This window comes from Phoxinus phoxinus (assembly GCF_949152265.1).
Source record: "Phoxinus phoxinus genome assembly, chromosome: 20".
NCBI lineage: Eukaryota > Metazoa > Chordata > Actinopteri > Cypriniformes > Leuciscidae > Phoxinus > Phoxinus phoxinus.
This window is the reverse complement of record NC_136895.1, coordinates 7871192-7895448: the sequence shown is the minus strand read 5'-3', so window position 1 is coordinate 7895448 and position 24257 is coordinate 7871192. Positions and strand designations below refer to the sequence as shown.

Sequence of the window (24257 nt, the reverse complement as noted above, 5' to 3'; positions counted from 1 at the left end):
CCTCTCCAAAAATTAAACAACGCGTCAATTCTACGCGGACGCAAGCGCTGTGATTGGAACACCTCCCTCGGGTTTCACATGCTCCCTATTCAACGCGGACAACGACGCAGAAGTATAAATGAAAACCAACGCGTAGTCTATAGTGTAGAGGCTCCGGCGTAGGTCCGACAGAAGTATAAATCAGCCTTAGGCTTATTCATTTCACTTTTGGTGTGAAAGTGTTTACATTTGCCAAAAATATAACTTTTTTTTAAATTAAAAAACAAACAAGAAAGCAAGCCCAGCCCAGGAGTAAACAAGTAATGCAAAAGTAATGCAATGCAATGCATTACTGTACATAAAGTAATTAAGTAACACAATTAGTTACTTTTTAGGGAGTAACGCAATACTTAACACATTACATTAAAAAATAAATGTCCCTCCCCAATACTGGTGGCACTACTAGGATGCCATCTATGGTGGCCATTTGGATATGTGGGGTGGACAATTTATCATTTAGTATTGATTTTAGTATTTTTAAATAATGAATATAAAAATCACCAATATCATCATCCTCATCGACAAAAACAAAACCAAAAAAATATTCAAAATAGTTATTTACAGATTTATTTTTTAAGTTAAACAATTTAAAATAATTCAAAAATGTATTGACACGTTAGGTTTATTTTCCCAGTCCCAACCCTCACAGAAAGTATATTAATTTTAACATAAAAAATATATATATATTATTAGAAAATAATAATAATAAGTATTAATTCTATTTGAATTAATATAATATGAATTATTTCTAATTAAGCAGTTAAACAATCCAGATTAAAATCACAGGACATTTCCCAGTCCTCACTTGCTCCACTCTTGCTTCTAAAAATACATATTAAAATAGTATTTGTGATATCACTGGAATGGGAAACGGAGAGTTGCGCAGGAGGAGACACTGCTGCTCTATAACAGAATCTGACAACAGCAGCAAAACTGACTGCATATACAGCACAGTCATCGCCACTCATTATAAGTCCTGCTAACATCCATCCCTGTCCCTGCTATCATTCAGGTCAATCTATGCTAAACCTTTCATTTGACTGATTTTCTACTGAGCAAGCATTTCTGCCTTTACAGCCTTTATTGTGACCGGACAGTTCAGAAAAACACAGGCAACAAATGGAGAGGAGAAAGGTGAATGAGATCAGGAGGGACAATGAGCCGCCCAACATATGTCAGAGCATGGCTATGCTCCTCACTTTTCTGAACAAATCTCTAACCCTATATAGTAATAGTGATGCTTGCCTTAGCAAACCCCACTAAAAAATGACAGAGGGAGAGAGAGTCTCGCAGACATTGCTCACTGGAGCGCAGCTGTCAGGCTGTGAGAAAACAGAGCTCTTCCTGTCATACACAAATGTGACGGGGTCAACATACCTCTGACAAGTAAACATGTCTTGCTTCTCCACAAAGAAATAAACACTATTTGAAACATTATGGAAGACAAGATGTTCAACTGATCTATACACCACTTCCGTTGACAGCCGAAGGATTCAAACTGAAATCTTTTTGCTTTGTCCATTTCCCAAAGAAAAAAAAAAAAAGGACCATGGTCAGATGATTTATGGAGTTTCATGCCTAATGGCTGTGCATTAAAACCCGAGCAGAGCTTCCCCGCCACCCCGACGCACCTGCTGTTTACATCCAACCCACACTGATCAATCTTTCATGTGTGTTTTTCCGACCGCATACACACACACTCACGTACAACTCCTCATGATGCAAGCAAAGGAAAAAGGACTTACTTTAATAATGCACTATGGAGCATGTTTTTCCCCTCTCCATTGCATATGTGGGTGAAATGATTGGTTTGAAAGTGAGCCAAATCTACAGGTAAACAGAGCAACGGAGCATAGAGTAACACTGAAAACTGTCCCCTGCAATCATGCGGACACGTTTTGAGGGAATTAAGGTAGTCAGATCGAGTCTCAGCCTCAGACGTCACACCCACGGACCGTTGGCAGGACGTCTGATGCATGAGGCGCACAAAATGGGAAACACTTGGGGAGTTTCGAAGTTGCCATCTGTTGAATTCTGCAGGATTTCCAGGAGACGTGTGTGTCGCGTTCTTGTGATGCCAAACCCCCTCATGGAAAAGGAAAGCCATTGTGTTTACAACTGTGACAATCAGGATCAACTAAACGCTGGACTTTCAAAAGTATGTGAAGTTCGCAACACCACTGTTTAAGTAAACTTGCACGCGTTCTTATATTAATAATTTATTAGCTGCGGACTGTTATAGGGACATCGACATTATATTTCCAAAAACAAAACAAAACAAAACAATAAACAAAACAAAAGATACACTACCAGTCAAAAGTTTTTGATCGGTAAGATTGAAACATAAGGGGACATTTATTTGATTAAAAATACAACAACAACAACAACACAAAAACAGTAATATTGTTATCATTATAATATTGCTTTCTATTTTATTATATTTTAAAATGTAATTTATTCCTGTGATCAAAGCTGAATTATAACATTCATTATTATTATCTATGTTGAAAACAATTGGGTAAAAAAAATTCTCAGGATTTTTTGGTGAATAGAAAGTTCAAAAGAACAGCATTTATATTAAATATAATCTTTTGTAACATTATAAATGTCTTAACTGTAACTTTTGATCAATTTAATTCATCCTTGATGAAGAAAAGTATTTATTTATTTATTTATTTATGTATTTTTAATTATTACTGACCCCAAACTTTTGAACGGTAGTGTTTAATGTAACAAAAGCTTTCTATGCTTTGAACTTTCTATTCCAGAAAATAAAAATTTAAATAACTGTTTTCAACATTGATAATAATGAGAAATGTTTCTTAAGCATCAAATCATCATATTAGAATGATTCCTGAAGAATCATGTGACACTGAAGACTGGAGTAATGATGCTAATAATATAATATAATATATTTTATAATATAATATAATATAATATAATAAATGTCCAGATGTCTAGACACATGAGCGAACCTTTAGGACGTCCGCACTGGGAGACAAACACTTGAGCAAATATGTTTGCGCTCTCATACCTACACACCCAGCTGGCCGGCGTGTTTACAAGGCGCGGCTGGCTGTCATGCTAAGTTAGCAATATAGTACACACGCAGAATGACAGGACTGGATGGGCAACAACGCTCAAACAACAGAGGTCTGGTAAACAAATAAATCACACACACGATCATTGCCCACACAACCCGCACCTGGCAGCACTCCTGCTGCGCTCTGAGGGCGACGGGGCTGGCAGTCTCAAACTCACAGCGTTTCAAACACTCATTTTTGCTTTTTGTCATCAAAATTAATACAGATGCATATATAATGATCAAGATGGAAAATTGTGCCAATGTTTTTGCACAGAAACCACAGTTTAATGGTGCTATTTGTGGTAAGACCACAGTAACCACAAATATATATATATATATATATATATATATATATATATATATATATAAAAAGATAATTTAGGGAAAATACAGTATATTTAGTTAGGCTTAGACACGATCAGCATAAAGTCTAGTCAATTGTAGTGTTTATTCTGTGCAAGAACCAGTCATTTAAACAGGAAGTGACCATCTAACTGACACATAAAGCCACCAACCATAGTGAGTTATTTCTAGGGCTTCACAGCCACTTATTTTTCTACCGGTTAGTCAACAAGTGGGCGTGTGAATGTTTACCTTATGAAAACGACTCAGTTAGCGGCAGAACTAGATCAAAATTAGACCTCTGAAGAGTTCTATAAAGAAGACGTTATGTCTAGTAAATGACACTTCAGACCAAACATGGCAAGCCATTTTGTTTATCACTCCAGCCAACGGAAATAGCTTTGTTACAATATATATATATATAAACTTTATTACAGGCTCTAGGCCCAACAGCAGAACATACACCCAAAAAAACAAAAACAAAAAAATTACATAAACATATACAATACACCCTTTATCACAAAAGTCTTAAAAGGCACTCATAAAAGGCACTCATACCAATGCTTCCATAGATGCGATTGATATCGGACCGAGCTACACCTGGGACTTGTGAGCCTTACTATAATGACACATCAAGTCGACACATAAACTTAAACATTAGGTTCCTCAAGAGGGCCTGTAAACAGCTTAGCCTCAAGTCACAAAAAAGCTTACTTGCACTGCTGCTCCTGGGCTTCTTCAGCAGTATCCTCAGACAATCATTGTATGCTACCTGCAGTTTGCGCATAGTCTCCTTTTTGTAGTTGACCCATAATGGGGCTACATACATAGGGGTACAGTGAGCACGAAACAAGTGCACTTTCACATCATCAGTGCAGTAATGAAATTTCCTGACTAACATGTTCGCTTGGACATACAACATTCGTCTTTGCCTATACATGTCAGCATCATCTTCCATCTTGTCAGTAATGATATGCCCAAGATATTTTGTACAGTTAGATACACAGATACATTGCCCTGACAGATAAAACATAGGGAAGTGCAGCTTCTGATCTTCCTTAGTCCTACAAACCAACACAACACTCTTCTTTGCATTATACTGTACATCAAACTCACCCCCATACTTGGAGCATATATCCAACTACTGCTGGAACCCGACAGTACTGGGGGACATAACAACTAAATCATCTGCGTGCATGAGGTGGTTTAACAGAGTGTTTCCTATTACACAACCCGTCTTACATATCCCCAACTGCTTTGAGAGGTTGTCCATATATAAGTTAAACAGGGCAGGAGACAGAAGCCCCCCCTGCCGTACTCCATTGCTTACACTAAATGGTGTTGATAGGCTGTTTCCCCATTTAACCTGCATGCTTTGTTTCGTATACCAGTAAGCCAGTATACGTATGATGCATCCCGGCACACCCCTAAGCATAAGTTTAGTAAAAAGCTTATGATGATTTACTCTGTCAAATGCCTTGGACGCATCAATAAACCCAATAAACATTGTAGAGCCCTGCCTTCTATAGGATTCAACAGCTTATTTCAATGCATATATACATAGATCAGTACTGTGTTGAGACTTAAAGCCAAATAGATTTTCCGTGGTGTAAATGAACCCACTCAGAAGCGTTCAGTTTTTCCGCTTGAAAATTCCGCCACGTAAATAGCGAATCCGCCATGGCGCGAGCACAACTGGCTTTTGAAGGGAATGGGAGATGAGACTCTGATTGGTTTATTGCACGTTACACCCAAAACACAAACATTATTCATTAAGAGAATAGGGCGCATGGTCAACATGGTCCCGGCGCATGGTCAACCCTTTTAGAACATTCGTCGGGAACGCCGACCACACCGTTAAACTAGCAAAAGTGGATTCGGACACGCCCTAAGTGCGCTTGCGCCGTGCGCTTTAGACCATGCACTTAGATCTTTCAAATAGGGCACTAAAAATATACAAAATAAATACATACTTCTATTTTTTTAGAAGTATGTATGGGGGGGGGGGGGGGGGGGGTATATTTATATATTAAAATATATCAATCAGAATCGAGTTGTAAAGCTTCCCAGTGTGACAGCAGGTGTCTTTCCAAGAGCACAAGCCTGTAAACAGGAGAGGCTATTCGTGGCGTCAGTGGCCCCCAACAGACAGACACTGACTCACTGGCCCCTCTCCGAGACTCGACTTCAATCCTGCCTCTCCCAGGCACAGCGGGGCTGACAGATGAGCGTGGGGGAGGCTTTTGGAACAGCTTCCATCACAACATACACACGACTCATGATTTCCTCACATCCTTCAAAAATATGCCTGGATACACCAAAACTACACTTGGCATGCTATTAGATGGTTAGGGCTGGTCACAGAGCTTACAAGGGGCTCTTGGGTGAAAGGGACTGTATAGTTGTATATAGTCTATAGCAGGGGTCAACAACCTAATCACTGACAATAGCTGAAGAGGTGTATACTTAATTTAAATTAAGTTCCTCAAACTTGCATGTTGACATACATTTTGAGGTAATCATTCCTCATATTTCTTCTAATGATCACTAGAGGCAACGGCAAGCAACCTAATTCTGTAAATGGAAATATGTACTTGCAATGATTTGATGCCATTAACTGGCTGGCAAATCACTGGCAAATCAAGTAATTAGTACTTCCTCAAAAGCACTTTCAACCCGATATCTTGTAAACACAGCTCCGTTTGCAGGCAGACTGGTCTCCCCAGAATCCTTGAAGATGAGTAAACAAGCCAATCAGACTGAAACGGGTTATTTAAGAAGTTCTTGCATTCTTGTGAGCAATATGTATGAGATGGTGGTCAGTGAACAGACTGTAGGCGTCTGAGCCGATCAAGAAACATGTCGGAGCATGTGCACTATCCTCTAGGACAAGTCTCCGACCCACATATTCTTTATTTATGGGCTTTTCTTCTTCACTGTATAGGAATAATATATTCAATTCTGTGCATAGGACCGATGACTCTGAACTGTGACTCTGATCTAAACGTATTCTAATAGAACCTAGTGATTTGTAAGATGCTCCACACATCCACTTACACACAAATAAGGGACACTGCACACAACAGGCATTCATATAACTATAAAATGGTACATGAACTCTGCTTTGAACGCAGAACTGTGCTTTATTATGCTCAGGAATGAGAAAGCACAAAACAACAGAGGCAATTTAGTGTCAATGTCTCAAATCTTTCTCGTTCAGTTCCTCTGCATGAAGTCTGTCTCAAATATTTGTGGAATACAGCACAACTCAATTTTCTTTTTGTGTTTATGAATGCAGATAAAAAAAATGTAACGCTCCAAAAAGATATTGGATTGCAGATTGAATTGAATGCATGCAGTGTCTCAACAATAATGCAACATCCCATCTAATTGCCCGAGATCACAAGATATTTCCCAGGTCCGTAGATGCTTCTTGACGCTTTGTCCTGGTTGGCTCGAAGTGAAAAAAAGAAAACGGAATCATTATCCAGTTCTTTAGACTGCTGGAAAAAGACTTATGATTTACGAACAAGCGCAAATTTGAGTAATTACCACAGAATTATGCGGAAAACAATGAAGGGTGGTCGAATCCATCGATATCCCTCAGCATGCCATTATCGCTATTGTGCTAGTTACTTAAAATACATGTTAAAGTACACGGTACTTAAATGCATACAATGGACTGAAAGTTATTCTTTAGTAGAGTAGAACAATGCAGTGTCGGAATGAACACACGTCAAATCATAATTGCGATTTCCAAACTTGTAAGTAGGAACTTTTTAGCTACAAAAGACTTACCTACCTACTCTTTCCCTACAAAACAGCTTTTTATGGGACGTATTCTTGGCACATCACTTTGTTTGTCTTCAATGACTGACTACCCAGCCATTGAGAACCAAATGTCTGTCTGTCTTGAAGACAGAAGCAGACCCCTGAGGTCTTTCCCCATCACATAAATACCTTGTACAACATCAATCAACAACTGAGGCCTGCTTTCATTAAACAACATGTCTGAAGCAAAGCCCTTTCCCACGAGTCATATTTTAACTCTTATCTTCAAACAATACTAACTGTCACAGAATGATAAATGGTACACCATGCCAATGACAATCCTTAGGACGGTCTTTGGAAGACTTAACACTGTATCTGGGGTCATCTAAAAGTTTACAGTGCTTGTTTGAAAGTGCTTTCTAATGGGTCTCTTGAAGTAGATGGATATGCCATGCTGAAGAAAGTGCGGTAAAGACGTCAGTAGGGACGTCATAATAAGCAGTTAGACGCTTCACTGGTTCTTGGGTCAAAGTTATCAAAAGGTGCAAACCAACTTCCGGCTCAAATTGCTGGTTGTCTGGAAACATGTGCGAGAGACTAAGCTATTAACCTTAGGGTTCCTCTTCCTGTCTTCCTGCATGTTTCCATCACTTCTAGAGTATTGTTTGTGAAAAATGAGCAAGCTTAAGAGTCAGGAAACCAATTTTCCAGAACAATGTCATATCAGGGGACTGTTGACAGTGAGCAACTTAGACTCAGTCTTTGCTAAACGCTCCGTGAAATATTTCGCCTGAGGAAGAGTGACAAGAAACCTGTCGAAAATGTGGCCCTCGACAATCAGTTAGAGATATGAAACTGGTGAAGACAGTGAGAAGTAATGGGTTGTGTATTAGAGAGACCCAGAGGAGTGTATGTGTGTAAGGCTTCTCGAAGACCTTTGGCAGTGGCCCACAGCAGTGGCTTCAGAGTATAATACACCATGACACCTGTGTAACTATGACCAAGGGGCAGAGACAGCTTACACAGGCACCAACACACACACACACAAAGAAAATGCATGATACAAGCAAAATAAAGATGTTTATCCATACATAAAAATTCTCTACAGGCGCAGATAAAACAAATTCAAGGACACGGATACACCCACTATCTTTAATTCATGAGTAATGTCAGGTTTACAGTGTGCACTCAACCATTATGAATGCACAATGAACTGGATATTCAAACTTGGCCAATTGCATTCAGTTACTAGACACATCAAGATAATTGTCGGTGTCACTGACATCAAACCTGGCACAAAGTGGAGATTTTAAAATGTTTTCAACACAAAAGCATGACTTCAAAACACTCAGGATAAAGCCAAGTCATATGGACTATGTTTATTGCTATTTTAAATCCTTTTTCTTACAAAATATTTATCTTTTATTATTTTTTGTGTCATTTTTGTCTCTACTTCTGCTTCAGAAATGCAGGGAAGCGACAGGAAAGCACAAGTATATGTATTTCCAGTTGGTACTGCTTGTTACACCGAAATTAGACTCCTTCCCTTTAAATAATTAGTTAATCACAACAAGCTTTCAAATATAAATAAATAATACAAATATAACAATATAATATAATATATAAACATAATATCTTCTGATGTGAACATTTTATTCGAAGCAGTTACCGCACATCCAGATCACTATTAAAGGACACAGGTCAATGAGATATTAAAGCTAAAGAGAATAAACATAACCTGACTAAGAGGTATATGTGAAGGCAAATGCATAATTGGATGAACACAAGGGATGGGATGGGGGGCTCCACCAGGGGAGGCTCTGGCAAACACTTCCCTTTCATAATGTCTCACTTCAACCAATCAGTACTCAGAAGAAACCCACCCCCTCTAGAGTGCCCCTCCTCTCAAACACCATGCCTGTCTGTTTATAGAGTGCAGAGAGGAAAGAGAGAGGCAGAGGAGTGTAGTACGCACTTAAGGTCTGCGAGAGAGACAGAGACAGAGGAAAAAGAAGAAAGACCCATACGATTCAGAGCGCAAATCGGAGGAACGGAAAGAAAGAATGGATTGCTGAGGAAGAAAATTGATAAGAGACCAAGATCTGGAAGAGATACCAAAAAGCTGTAAGATCCTGATGTTTATGTTTTCATATTTTCAACAGTTTTTATAGATGCCACGTGGACACTGGAAGCTTAAGAGTCACAGAGAGTTATTAGTCCTAACTCAGCAAATATTGTTTGTCATTTGAACAAAATGAACGGGGAAAAAATGTCTAAAATGTAAGGACTACTTTCTCCAGGTACTGAAGGAACATTTATAAACAACTGTGCCGTATCCTTATCTTCTGGTTAAAACAAACAACAGATTGCTTGCATCGTAAGGGTTACTGTGGACCAGCGCTCGTGTGACACGCTGTGTGCCTGCTGTTCAACTATACTAACTGAACTGGACAGGATGCTGACTTTCTCAAAAACATCCCCCAGCCTGCGGCAGCGAGCTAACTCTTGATTTAAGACCTCTACTGTTCCATCTCAGATGTCAGGACTGCAAAACAACACCAACTGTTAAAAGGATGGTTCACAGAAGGTTGGGCTCAGCCTTGAGGATGGGGCAAAAACAATTGCTTTTCCTTCAATGACTTAAATGAATGCCGTCAACCCTCTCTAGCCGAGAATGGACAAGAAAGACCAAGTGCCAGCCAAACAAGGAGTTATGAGCTGGATTATTCGGAGCAACTGTTGGCAATATTAAGGTAAAGATAATCGTATGGCCTTTAACTTCTAAGATTTGAATGTCTCAGTTTTACATGATGTTTCTGGATCAGCAAGTTGATTATAGTCCTTGAATAGATGCACTCTCATTCCTTAGGCTGACAGAACAGTGCCAAGTGAACAAATAATTATTAAGCAAGGTATTCGCTGTATTAAATAACAGTTTTATTTTTTTGTTCTCTTTCTTGCGATCTGATATTAAGGATAGGAACAGCTAATCAAGACGACAGCTTTTGACAGCGTGTGGACCTCTACCCTGGTGAAACTCTGGCTGCTCTGACTCCTAACCAAAGCATCCGTACGGCACAATGCTGTGTGCTCAGGGTGTGGCCGCACCCCTAATGCTGAGCTCTTTTCTGCTGCAGCTAGTCAGAGCCAATCTCCCTTCTGGCTGCCTGATTGCATCTGATATCCTAAGCTGCACCAACCTTGGCCTTGTCCAATTCCCGGAAGAGTTGCCTGTAATGGTGGTGACATTGGACTTCAACCACAACCGCTTAGAATGTCTTAAGGAGGGTAGCTTTGCTGGCCTTCCTAATCTTGACACCATACGGTTAGCCCACAATCAGCTGAGCAGACTCACTCCTGGAACCTTCCGGAATACAAGTAACATACGCCATCTGGACCTTTCCTCCAATCAACTGAACATTATTGAGCAGCATTACTTTCTAGAGTTAGTAGGAATCGAGGAGCTACTCCTTTACAACAACCGCATTGTTAGGGTGGAGAGCAAAGCCCTGAGTGGTTTGAGCAACCTACGCAAAGCCTACCTGAGTCATAACAGACTGACAGATTTCCCCTTCTTTTCCATTCAAGAACATGCTAATATGACGCTGGATCTAAGCTCGAACCGTATGCCCAACCTTCCGGTCGAGGATATTGAGGCTCTAGAGGAATCACTACAGAGAGGGTTGTTCCTGCACAACAATACCCTAAATTGTGGGTGCTCGATATACAGTATGTTTAAACAGTGGGAACATAGAGGCTTTACTTCAGTGAGAGATTTTCGAGAGGAGCATACCTGCTTGCCTCATGGCGAACACCGTGCTCAAGTGAAGTTTCTTCAATATGAACGATTATTTGAGAATTGCAAGGTAAAACTTCAAATGAAGAAAAGTCTGACAGCAGATGCTGGAAATTCAGTGAAGTTGAATTGTGAAACAATTCAATTAAAGGGAAAGCATCTTACCTACTGGTGGGTATCCCCAAGTAAGGAATACATTGCTCCCCCTGGTAATAACAATACTCTGCGAATGTATGCAGATGGTACTTTGGAAATCTTGGCAGCACAAGTGGAGGACTCTGGGGTATACTTGTGCATGGCTCAATACCATCAAGAGTCACTCAACGAGACTTGTGAAGTTAATCTAACTGTGTTGATACACCCCCAGGAGGTGGAGTCCTTTAATACAGGCTTTACAACCCTGCTGGGTTGTGTTGTCAGCCTGGTTCTGGTCCTAATGTACCTCTACTTGACACCCTGTCGCTGCTGGTGTCGCAAGCAGCCCCTACCAGTGACACCAAGCCCTGCAAACGAATGCAGCGCCCAGTCATCTATCCTGACGCCCACGCCACCTGCCACCACGGAGGGGCCCGGCCGCAAGGTCAGTAACAACAAGCATGTGGTCTTTCTGGAACCCATCAAGGAGGCACAGAATGGGAGGCCGCGGGCAGCACTGGCCCTCGAGTATCCCAAGCTGGCAGTAACACGGAGCGATGCTGACTCTGTCACTTCTGTCTTCTCAGACACCACTATTGTGCCATAGCGGCTGCTTTCTCTCAACCCAATGACCTGCTCAAATGAGCATGTGGGTCTTTCAACGTGGCAGTCTGTAACTGCACAGCTACTCAGGACAGATCAGGGAGACGGCTTTGCAAGCCCTTAGCAGGGAGCAGAACAGACCAGGAAAGCACATACAATCAGAGAGAAGAGAGATGTAAAAAACAAAATCCAAAAAGATGGAGCCATGTGCTCCCAAGATTCGCCTTTAAGGTTTTACTGAGCCATGAGACTATACAAGAGGAAGGAAATGGTTTGAAACTACAAAAGATGAGAAGGGTAAAAGCTTCCCCTTTACCACTGCTTGAGCCTTGATAGATTCATAGCTATGAATGCCTTGTCTAGAGCATATAACCCAATGAATACTGCATAAACCCTACTCTACTCTAGAAATAGCATGAATGATATGAAGGAGAATGACAAGACCCTACTGAATTTCTAGTTTTTTACAGATATGACTATAACGTTGATTTTTTTTTTTTTTTTAGGTGTCCTTTGTACCCCTGTGTTTCACATTGACTTAGTGAGTAGTTAGCAGCAGAAAATCTTTTTCAAGCAGTCATGACCACTTTGCAAATGTAAGGGATTTGCTCATAAAAAATGCATTCACAAAAAAGTGGGTAATGAAGGCAATCAAGAAGTTGTTTTACAAAAATTGACATTCAGTCATGCAAGTTGGTGCTCCTAAGCTATCAGAGTGAATGTGGATATCACACAGAGGTCGCATATTATCCATATTAAGATTATAACTTGAAATTTATGAAATTGAATGAAATGAAATCTGTGAAAAAACTGAAGTACTTTTCCCGCCTCCCTAAGCATTCCATGTTTCCCCTTGCCACCCACCCTTCTTCCCCTTCCACAAATCCCTTCTTTATCAGCTTCTTAATAAATCCTTTTGCTTCGACCCCAGAGGTAAATGTCTGCCTTCTTATAAAAGTCTCTTTGGCCAAGTTGGGCATTCAAACTAGAATGTGTGTCCTCAAATTCTTGCTTTTCCATTGAAGAGTAAATGTAACACTTTGTTTGCAACTGTACATAAGAACAAAACACAATCAAAACCTTCTGCCAGCCAGAGCATGAGTGAACTTGTGTGATATATTTGGGATCAAATCTAAATGTTCATGAATATCATGGCTGCATTTTACAACAACTTGCAAAAATATCCTTATTTGGTTAAAAATGACACACAGATATTCTACTGATCACTGAAGTTACATCAGAAATCACTAAAAATATTTTCCTCGCTGGGACCTCAGACTCAGTGAAGCGAGCAATTCTGATTATTCAAGTCTGTGTGATGATCTGGAGACATGCCATGACCCAAAAATTAAAATAGGCAGTAGAAGGGAGTATTTTTCAATAGTATATTACCCTTGAGCCGAAGCCAATCTTCCCCAGAATAACTACATACTAATGAGTGTGTCCCATCTGCTTTATGAAATAAAGTTGTAATGCTGTCACTAAAACCACCATCTTCATCATTACCACACTGTTTTGTGCCACAATTCTAACCTAATTTGCATGGACAAGCATTTTGACATCCAAGGCATGCACAGTTTCCACCAATTCTCTGAGTGGGGTAATTTGTGCCATTTTTTATTTTCATTAAGGGATAGTTTATCTAAAAAGGAAATTCCTGCCATCGTTTACTCAGCCCCATTTCATTTCAAAACTGTACATTGCAAAACTGACTTTCTTCTGTGAAAAAATAAAAGAAGATATTTTTGAAATATGTCAATGTTTTTTTGTTCATACATTGGAAGTCAACAACAACATCATTCAAAACATTTTTCTTTTTTGGAAAATTCCACAGAAGAAAGTAAGACGTATAGATTTGGGAAGACATGAGGGTAAGTAAATGCTGGCAGGATTTTCACTACAAACATACATATATTAGGAATAAAATGGACTTGAACGCATTTCGTAATCACATGCAGTTGAATCTGATGTACCCACTGGCACATCATACCCCCACTCTCCCTAAATCAAAGTCTTACAATATCTAAAGTCTTACGATATCAATTATAGTGCATTCTATCATTGTCACCACCCATGTTCTGCTGGGTACGTGTCTTTTCATGCTGTACAAAAACTCCTGTTAGGGGACTTCATGCAGTGGGATGCAAATGTTGCCTCTGAGCTGTGTGTGGTCCACCCTTATTAGTGTATTATTTATCACAAAGGATCAATATTGTCAAAGAACAATATGTCAAAACTCTGACGGCACAAAAAAAAAAAAAAAAGCACTGGAGAAACCTCATACGAGCCTGGGGCTACTTAAATCCCAAGCTTTTTCTGTAAGAGGACTTTTTCGATATCAGTTTGAATAGTCCATCATTAGGAAAGCAGGATTACGACGAGACGTGTATAACTAAAATCTTGTGTTGACGACAAATCTTCTACCATGTTAACAGTGATGACACAAATGAGCATGTGGCATAAAAAGTATGCCAAAAACACAGCTAAAAACAGCATTAAAAAGGAAGTTTGCAACACGCATTCAGAGTATTGTCCAAAAGACAGGACATCATATTGCAGGTGAATGAACTATAAGTAAAGGGAAACCCAAAAGTCATAACATCTGCTAAGCTCTAAAATGTTCTTCCTTGAGCAACATGCTGAGCTTCGGATGCCTGTGTGGGAAGACCAATATGGGCTTTTGTTTGAGCCACGAGCATTAAAGGGATCCAAGACGTTTTCTCTTTACCTTTGCAACACTGCTGGTCCACATTGGCAACAACAACAATTTAGTGAAAACGCTTGTTCACTCCAAATCTACATTTTGAGACGTAAATGAACAATAGGGCTGTCAAAACATGTGCTTATTTAAACAAGTTGAATTATTTTAATTAAGTTAGGTGAAAAACATCTTTAATACACAAAGAGAGATGAAGCCCATAGAGGGTGGGGACATTTTAGACGGATACAGTCCCTCACAGCTCAGTCATTAACAAAAGAGGGATCTTATCTTTTTAGTTCGCTTATTTCAGAATATTTAATGCGGAGAGGCCTTGAACAGTGCTAGAATGAAAACAAACACACTGCTTTAGTCTCCTATAACGCAGTCACTTCAGCTCAGCTTTCATTTTTCCTGCAAGATTCCCACCATTTAAGCTCAGCGGGACAAATCCTACAGTTTTGCCCAACAGCCTGTGAACATGTAAATGAGGAATGCGTAATTGATTAGCTTGACTCTATTCCTGCATGGTTTAAGCATAACTGGAAGCGTTATTAATAAATAAAACCTTGCATTTGAGATAATTAAATCGTTTATTTAACTACAGGTGGAACCTTAAGGATCGTGCCGAATGGCAAACCATCATCATAATCAAGGAAAACAAATCAAGAAAATTACACAAATACATTCTGCATGCGGTATTTTACATTTAAAAAAATTATGCAGATACAGAAAAGGAATATCTTTGATTTAGGTTTGAACTGCAGATGAAGTTAATGTGAAGGGTGCTGTTGAAATCCCTGAGAACACTTGACGGATAAATCACCCTCGTTTCATTTCCTGCTGTTCTGGCCCATCCATTATATAGTCGTTTCATCATATCTCGACAACAGCCGTTCGATTACCAGCAAACAAATTTAGGGCGCTCATCAATCAAGAATATTTACAGTAGTTCTGATGAACCTTCCAGGCCAGCCAGACTAACACCGAGCCGAGATTGGCCCCCTGCAAGTACTGCCAGACAGATTTAGCTGTAATCTACATCTGAGATTAATCCTTCACAGCGGTCATTGATTCTGGGGGTTGTGCGGGTGAAAGGAAAACTGGTTCATTAAACTTCAAGAAAACAAGCAGTTTTGATGTGGTGTGGTTTGATTTTTCTTTTTTTTCTTTTTTTAGCCCATTACATACCTTCATTATTTATTTAATTATTTAAAAAATACAAATAAACAATCAGCTAGTGTTAATTTCGTTAACGAAATCTATGTTGGAAAATGTTCGTCGCCAAGCTTTTTTCCCATGACTAAGGCTATGTTTACACGGAAACGATCTGAAGAGAAAACGTAAAATTGGCGTTGCGTTATCACTTTTTATTCTGCGTTTAAACGAGCGTTATGGGGGGAAAATCTGCGTGTATATGGTGACGCAAAAGTGTGTGATATTCGATGTAGTGTGCACTCCAGGCGGCTAGGTGGCAATGTGAAGCACTGCCACACAACAACACCAAGTCGAGGTGCCTGCGTACAACCTTCCTTCTACTTCTCTCCCTTGTAGACTTTTGCGTTTTCACCCTTTAGACGGGAACGCGACGGTGGAGCGTTTTTAAGATTTCCACTCTGGAGCGTTTTAAGCACTTTTTTGCGTTTTAAGCCCCAAAAACGCCGTCACCGTGTAAACGAAAGGCACATCTGATAAAAATATTTTTACGCTTTCACCCGCGAGCGTTCTCGTGTAAACAGGGCCTAAGGGTACGTTTACACGACAACGATAAGCTTGAAGCGGAAAAGTTTTTTGTTCATTGTCAAAACGATCCCCATTCACACAGATCCACGAAAACGACTAAAGGCACTGTAATATGTCATCGTGTTCAGAGATTTGCGTTTTTGTTGTTTACATGGAGACCGTTTTCTTTGCGTTTGCAGGCACCCAAAATGCTGTTGTCGTGTAAACGAACGGCCAAAACGCATAAAAAGTTTACCTTAGGGGCTGTTTAGTGTAAACAGCCCCTAAGACTAGATGACATTAAGGTCATTAAACGATAACTGTGACTATATCAACATGCAATATCGTTGATGAAACGAGACCAGAGTAAAATGTAGTTCAAAATAAAAACTTTACCACAATCTCTCTTTATTATTGTCGGGGGGGAAAAGAGATGACACAATACTATAGACTGCTGTACAAGCCTCTACTACGAGCTTTCATGTTCGTGGTTGCCAGGAGTCAAGAGTTTGCATTGCCCAATTAGAGCTTTTCTCTGATATATTTTCTGCCTGGTGTTTATAATCTTTACTTGCTCTCTCTACACTGCGTGCGGAAGAGCCGCCAATGATCTGAAAACACAGACACACAAGTTATCTGGAGTTCAGTGATGTGCATTTGAGATATTCTGCTTAGATGAAAGTGTAATAGAGCCAGTCTGTGTTCGGTCAAGAGCCGCTTGTGCAGTGTTGATGCATGCGAGTCGACATGCTGTTGATTTGTGCTTATTGGTGAAAGTGTGACAATTCAGAAAATCAAGGCATGGTAGTTACACTACGAAGTTTGCGACTAGGTCATGTTGGAAGTATATAAAAGCTCAGAATTTTTTTTTTCAAATAAAATACAAAATAAAAACACTTCAAAATTCTTCCAGACATACATAAGACGCAATTACAGCTTTGGCCTAGATTCATTTAAAGTGCAAATCGATCCACATAAGAGAAAGTGGAAGGGACCTGGTCAAAGTAACACCAATCCTTGAAGGTCAGCAATCTCAAATGCACATTACTAGTGAAACACACACACACACACACACACACACACACACACACACGAAATAAAGTTAAAAAGAATTGCAGAATTTTTTTGCCGCCTTGTATTCAGAAGCATTTTCCCCATTCATTTCCTTCATACGCATTTAAACTGGTTTCTGGGTATCGATAGCACAATCATTAAGGACTTCCCCTGTTAGATGTGTGTGCGCGCGTATCATTTTTCACTCTCTAAAGCCAACAGGATGTTTAGACGTGAACTCTAAACCCGGAGTCCGCTTAAGTTAATTATCAGGCATTGTTAATGAGCGTTCTGAGCCACAGTTAGCCGCTCCGCTGGTGTTCGATGAAGCCGTCCAGGGCAGCCTTACGATGACTTACTGCTATGAGCGCTGTACAACAGACAAGCAATTAAATATGACATCACGTTCAAAACACGTTCACCATATTAGTACAGCTATCGCATTGAGAAATAAATCTCATGCGAGACAAACATTATAACCAAATGGTAGGCAAACAGCACAACAGATGTTTGGAAGAAAACTTCCTGATGCACTGCAGGCTGAGGAACCGGTACACAACTGTTAAACACAGAAACACCTCACAACCATGTGTGTATCGCAGCTGCTTCACAGGGAAAGAGCGAGAACACAGGTGGCTTACGGTAGATCAACACGTGAAATGCTGAGGATTCTGGGTGGAAGTATAAGGTTTTGTATAGAGAGACAGGTGCAATGATTAGAGAGGGGGGTTTTTAAGAAAAATAAGCTTTTTGAGACATTTTTCAATGTGGCTAGTTCATAGAACAATGAAAACCCAATCCAAAACTAGCATATTTTAAAACTAAGATGCAAAAATAAGACTTTAAAATAAAAATGACTTATGTCAGAAACCTGGAACATTGTATAGGAAGTAAACAAGTCTCTTATTCTCACCAAGTCTGCATTTGTTTGCTCAAACATACACTCAAACAGGAATACTGAGATCTTACAATTTAAAATAATTTGAATATATTTTCAAATGTCATTTAAAAGACATCAAGACATCGAACTACATCTATTTGTATATACATCTACATCTAGTCGTTCAAGAAATGTGTCTTGCAAAGGAAGACACAGTCGAGGTACAGATACCATTATTCCTAAATTTTGGAAAGGTTCATCAAACGTTGCACCATTCCTACATGTGTAGCACCTACAGCTCTGCATATCCTTTCAAATGATATCAGCTTAAATCAAAGAGCAGGAGAGGTTTATATTTAACAAGTTCCTGATCCCTGCAATCCGATCTTAACAGTTTGAATATTTCAGATGATAGATGTTGTACTACTGAACAAACTGGTGTTACTCATTGTCATTTCACAGTCTATTTAAATAGAAGTCTTCAAGGAACTGCAGCAATAAAACACTTAATCTAATCCTGCAATTATATGTGAAATTTTCAAGCAATGTCTGAGTAAAAATAGTTTAAAAGTAAATCAAAGTAAATCCTACATAAAGCAAATTCTGTGTGGTTTTGAAAAACTAAATTACGACTGTTTTTTGGGGATTGTTTTTATGATATAATCGCTTTCAGGAAAGAAAACTACCACCAATCAACCCTTCCTTCTGCGAAGTGACTCAAAATAATTAATTCGGAATAATTTATCTATTAATTTATTGTTTAAAGACACAAAACAGCTTTACGAGAACTTATTACGTTTAGGGTGTTCACACCTGGTGGGTTTGGTCCGATTAAAACGAACCCTGGTGCGGTGGCTCTGTAAGTGCGCTTTATTTGAATAAGCGTGATCTGATCACCAAACATGCGGACCAAGACATTTTAAGGGCTCTCGTCCACTTCCAATGCAAGTTCCTTTGCAAAATATACATCGTAAAAAGACATTTTTTGTTTTATATCTTTAGGTTCTGTGTTAAAAAATGAGGCGTAAATACCAAGCGAAAAGGACTAAATACAGTCAAACCAAAATGTATTCATACACCCTTCAACATTTCTCAAATCATCACAGTTTATTCACTATAGTTTAGAAAAAAATGGTAATAAAATATGACAAGAAAATGAGTTGATATGTCATTGGTTTTGTCCATCTCACAGATAAATTAGGTTGAATAGCTGTCAGCTGTTAAATTTAATTACACAATAAGATAATACCAATTTAGGTCAACAAATTACCAAGCGATGCTTCATTTTGTTCAGTCTGTGGTGTAAAAAGGTCACATTAGTTATTAAAGAAAAAACACGTAAAGGGGTGGTATAATGCCCTTTTCACGAGATGTAAAATAAGCCTCTGATGTCCCGAGAGTGTGTATGTGAAGTTTTAGCTCAAAATACTCCACAGATGTCAATAGTGACGATGTTGAGCTGTCTAAAAAACAGTGTATGGTGCTTGGAGTTGTCACACTCTTAGCACGTGGATTGATTTTGCTCAACTGGAAACAAAAAAATCCACCAAACTGCTCTGCCCTGATTAGAGATGTTATGCACCATCTTCAACTCGAAAAGATTCGATTTTCCTTAAAGAGTAAGACTCAACTTTTGATGCAGTATGGAAGCCCTTTATTAATTATTATAATGAGACAGCAATAATTTAACCTTAAGCCCACTACTACTACAACCCCCCCCCCTCCTCCTCCTTTTTTTCCTTTCTTTCTTTCCTATATCATTACTTGTGTTAAAATATGAATTGTTTACATATAAGAATATTTCTGCACACTGTATTCACAAAGTGAATTTTGTTGGAGGGTTTTTTTTCTTCCTGTGTGTATGTGTGTGTGCCAATGTAGAAAAACGTCATAAAAAATGTGCCTTTTATGTTCAAACCGAAGTCAGACAATGATGGAGAGACTCAAGAAGTTACATGTAGACAACATGTCTGAATGGTTAGTTGGTGAATTTCTTTTAGTCATTGATTAGCATATTCTGTCTTGATAATCTATAAATCGCGTTCTGGGCGCGTTCTGGGTTTATGTAAATTTTAGGGTTCATGATGTCCCTAACCCGGGAGGAATGTTGTGTAGTCCCTACCAGCCGTTTGTTGTAGTCCTTAAAATGTTTTCTTTAAAATAAAATATCTCCCTTTGCTTTGAACTTTGAGCGTCGTAACTTTGCAGATGTTGTTTATTCTCAAAAAGCAACATTACACACTAAAGTGAAATCTTATTCAACGACCCCTTTAAGCAAAACATGTTCAGGTTAAAGTGTCTGAATAATTTTTGGTCCCAAATTTGTATAATTTTACTGGTAGTCCCCTGTATGAAGAATTGTTGGGTATATGATATGTCACAGTTTACTTAATTTTGCTATCCTCATAAATCACTCATAAATGAACTATAGTGTCCCGCACCCACTAGTAAAAAAAAATATATCTGGTGTCTGAATAATTTTTGGTTTGACTGCATATCATTTTCATTGAGCCAAAAGTACGCAGAGAAACCAAACTGCACACCCTAAAACACTTCTCTTTTTTCACTCTGCAAACGTTCTGACTATAGGGAGCAATTCTGCAATTCAATCGCTCCATTTGACTGCGCTGGTAATGGCTGCAGTAAACCAGTATTTACCGATCGGGAACGTTGACCACCTATGGAGTCTCACAGAGCAGGGAATCATTGCCGAATGCTGCCACCTCAGTCTACTACTTATCATCATAACTGTCTAATAACACCCTGCAGGGTCGGAATCTCGTGTTTTTAAGCACTACAGGGGAAAAAGACAAGTTAATGTTCAGTGCGTCCGTGAGTCACCGCAGAGCTCGTGAGAAGGTGACACACGCTCTTTGCAGCTTTGACGGACACGTACACTGCGAGTTGAGTGAGTCAAGGTTTAGAAGTGAACAGTTAGGGAACATTATCATGCCAAACAAAGGGTTTAGATTCAAGAGAAATGCATTCACATATTTTCTCTCTGGCAGAGCTCTGGAGAAGCCCTGCCTGCTCTTCTACCTCAATATTTTCCATAAAACATCCATAACTACGGCTGCTAATCAATTCCAGGAGCGATTTGTTAGTTTACATCAATCCGTCGCCTCTATTTCAAGACTGTTTGGTGATATGTCGTATCATATTCGGTCTATTGAGCCTATGAATATAGGTTGGAATGGTACACTTTATCGGCATCTATGATCCCATAAAGGAATCTTAAATATACATGAAACCTTTTCATCACAATGGTTCTTTATAGTGGTAATTCTTTAGAATTTAAAAATATTCCTAACACTAGGAAAGCAAATATATATTTCACTGAAAGGTTCTTTGGAAACCAAAAATGGTTCTTCTATGGCATTGTTGCGCAAATATAATTTTTAAACCTTTAAAGCAAACTGGCCGTCACACTTTTAAAAGATGGTCATCTGGTCACTTCTAGACGAGTGTGAGAATCGTTTCTGCCAGAGATGGTCAGATGGGTGAAAATACACACATGCAAATGCATGACGGAGCAACAGGAATGTGATGCTTTGTGTTGAAATGTCCTTGGTAAGGCAGATGCCAATGTAATGAATGAGAAATGGGATGAAGGTTAAAGGAATATGCAAAAATGATCATTTTGAGATTAAATTTTCTTGATGAAACACAAAAGGAGACATTTTGTAGAAAGTTCAAGCCGCTCATTTCCATACAATGTATTAATGCGTGAGTGAATGAGTGAATTTTGGACAAAAACAAACAAACAATACAATCTTCTTTTTTTTCTGAAGACTTATTCACTGAAAATCTTTCACTTTTTCGTACACTGTAAAAAATATCCTGTGAAATTTACGAGAGAAAAAAAGCGAGATTAAAAAAAAACGTTTAACCTTTTTAACTCTTTACCATTAGAAGTTATATGGCTTATATGTTTCATTACAAAAATAAATTAACAACAATTTACTGTAAAAGTTCATTATATATATTAAAGCAAAAGCACCATGAAGATTTACAATGTAAATGAATTGACACATTTTTCCAAAACTACATTTACAGTGTTTTACAGTTTAATTACATAATGTGTTTAACAGGTTTTACATTTTTACCACTTTTTTTAGATAAAAAAAATCAAAAAACTTTTACAGTATAACTCTCCGAACTTTTTCAATTTACGCTACAGTCAAAAGAAGTCTATTATGCTCACCAAGGCTGCATTTATTTCAAAACCAAATCAATTCAATTAAAAAAAAATATTTACAATTTATATTGTAACAATATTTCACAATATTACCGTTTTTACTGATCATTTTTTTACATTTTGTACAGCCTAAGAGCATAAGAGACTTCTTCCAAAAATGATTGTAATTATTCCAAACTTTTGACGGAAAGTGTACATGCATTATTGTAAAATATTGTTTGGCTTTAGATAAATTGGAATATGGTGCACAAGTGCGCTAGTATCACCATAATCATCATTTTAATGTTCTTTTTTTGTCGTAATCATATTCACTGTAAAACAGGAGAGTGCACATTCTTCAAAACCTCTCTTTTGTGTTCGACGGAACAAAGGAAGTCAAATACGTTCTGACTTTCATAATCATGAGGTTTTCATTTTAGGTGAACTATTGTTTTAATAATCTAGCAAATCCACGGTGAAGAATCCTTCATCAGGCTTTCAGAAGCAAGTATCAAATGTCAGAAACGCAATATAGAGAAAATCCTGAATTGATTGCTTTTGCCTGTGGTACACTCTCGGTTCTTATTCTTTCTCATTCTTTTCTTTTTTTTCCCTCTCTCTTAAGACGTGTCAGTCGAAACCAGCGGTAACACAGCAGCCCCTTGGCCTTGACATATGGACCACTCGTGCAACTCCGCAATAATCACCACGGATACGATGGCAAGCACATCTCAGGCCGTAGCCTCCTTTTCACTGCGTTTCTTACACTGCAAGAAGACAAACACATTCAGTCTTCAATAGACTTTTCCTGAAAACTCTGCCCACGCACTGTGTGTCAGCGAGGAAAAACAATGCTGATAATCCAATGAAAGACAATGATGTTTACAACTTCTGGTTGAAAAATCATGTTTGTAAATGCCACATCTATCTTTCTTTATTTCCACTGTAGAGCAATAATGTATGAAACTAAAGGACAATATATGAATCCCTCCCTCTGCTTGAAATGCTAAAATTATATTCTGATGTGAATGTGATCTGTAATGATGCATTGTGGGAATGACAGGACGGCATGAAACTGACTTGAGACTTGAAAGGAGGCGAGGTGGAAAAAAAATGTCTTCAATAAAGAAAATTAAACCCACAAAGTATTTTATTCTTAAGTCATTAAACAAGTTTAGTAAAGATACGAAAGGCCAGACTTTGATACTTGAAAACAAATTAAACAACAATAAAAAGTGTTGCTCTTTGCTCATATTAATATAAAAAAAGACATTGTGATATTATGTTTTTCTCCACTGTATACTGCAATTCAGTTTTTTTACACTGATACACTGCATCATGATCGTGCGCGTGTAAATGAATACAGTGCTGTGTTTTACTCTTAAACACAGAGAGCGTATATTTATTTAATTAAATCACACCCTTCGCAATGACAATAGCACTAGGTCATATATTATACAGTAGCGGGCGAGTGAGTGAGTGAGTGAGTGAGTGAGTGAGTGAGTGAGTGAGTGAGTGAGTGAGTGAGTGAGTGAGTGAGTGAGTGAGTGATTGAGTGAGTGAGTGAGTGAGTGAGTGAGTGAGTGAGTGAGTGAGTGAGTGAATAAGCAGGTGAGTAAGTGGGCGAGTGAGTGATTTAATGAGTGAGTGCGTGAATGAGTAGAATGAGTGAGTGAGTGAGAGTGAGTGAGTGAGTGGGTGAGTGAGTGAGTAAGTGAGTGAGTGAGTGGGTGAGTGAGTGAAAATGAGAGAGTGAGTGAGTGAGCAAGCGAGAGAGTGAGTGAGAGAGTGAGTGAGAGGGTGGGTGAGAGTGAGTGAGTGGGTGAGTGGGTGAGTGAGTGAATAAGCAGGTGAGTAAGTGGGCGAGTGAGTGATTTAATGAGTGAGTGCGTGAGTGAGTGCGTGAGTGAGTGAGTGAGTGAGTGAGTGAGTGAGTGAGTGAGTGAGTGAGTGGGT

At 38.9% G+C, this 24257-nt stretch overlaps 2 protein-coding genes across 4 annotated transcripts in view; one reads left to right on the top strand and one right to left on the bottom strand.

The window, feature by feature from the left end:
• Nucleotides 1–24257, bottom strand: part of rnf123 (ring finger protein 123) — a 153002-nt gene that overhangs the window by 42709 nt on the left and 86036 nt on the right. The window lies entirely within an intron of this gene.
• Nucleotides 9173–23441, top strand: amigo3 (adhesion molecule with Ig-like domain 3). Of its 3 annotated transcripts, XM_079592774.1 has the most exons (4): nt 9175–9361; nt 9538–9990; nt 10213–11613; nt 22927–23441. In XM_079592774.1, exons 3-4 carry the CDS (start codon nt 10318–10320, stop codon nt 23002–23004), a joined length of 1374 nt encoding a protein of 457 aa, XP_079448900.1. In that variant the 5' UTR covers nt 9175–9361; nt 9538–9990; nt 10213–10317; the 3' UTR covers nt 23005–23441. The 3 variants fall into 3 exon arrangements, with proteins under 3 accessions (XP_079448899.1, XP_079448898.1, XP_079448900.1); XM_079592773.1 differs by lacking the exon at nt 22927–23441 and having other exon boundaries at nt 9173–9361; nt 10213–13519; XM_079592772.1 differs by lacking the exon at nt 22927–23441 and having other exon boundaries at nt 9173–9990; nt 10213–14019.

Excerpts from the sequence above, each read along its gene's own strand:
- amigo3 (XM_079592772.1), top strand. The coding sequence starts at position 10,318 with ATGCTGTGTGCTCAGGGTGTGGCCGCACCCCTAATGCTGAGCTCTTTT.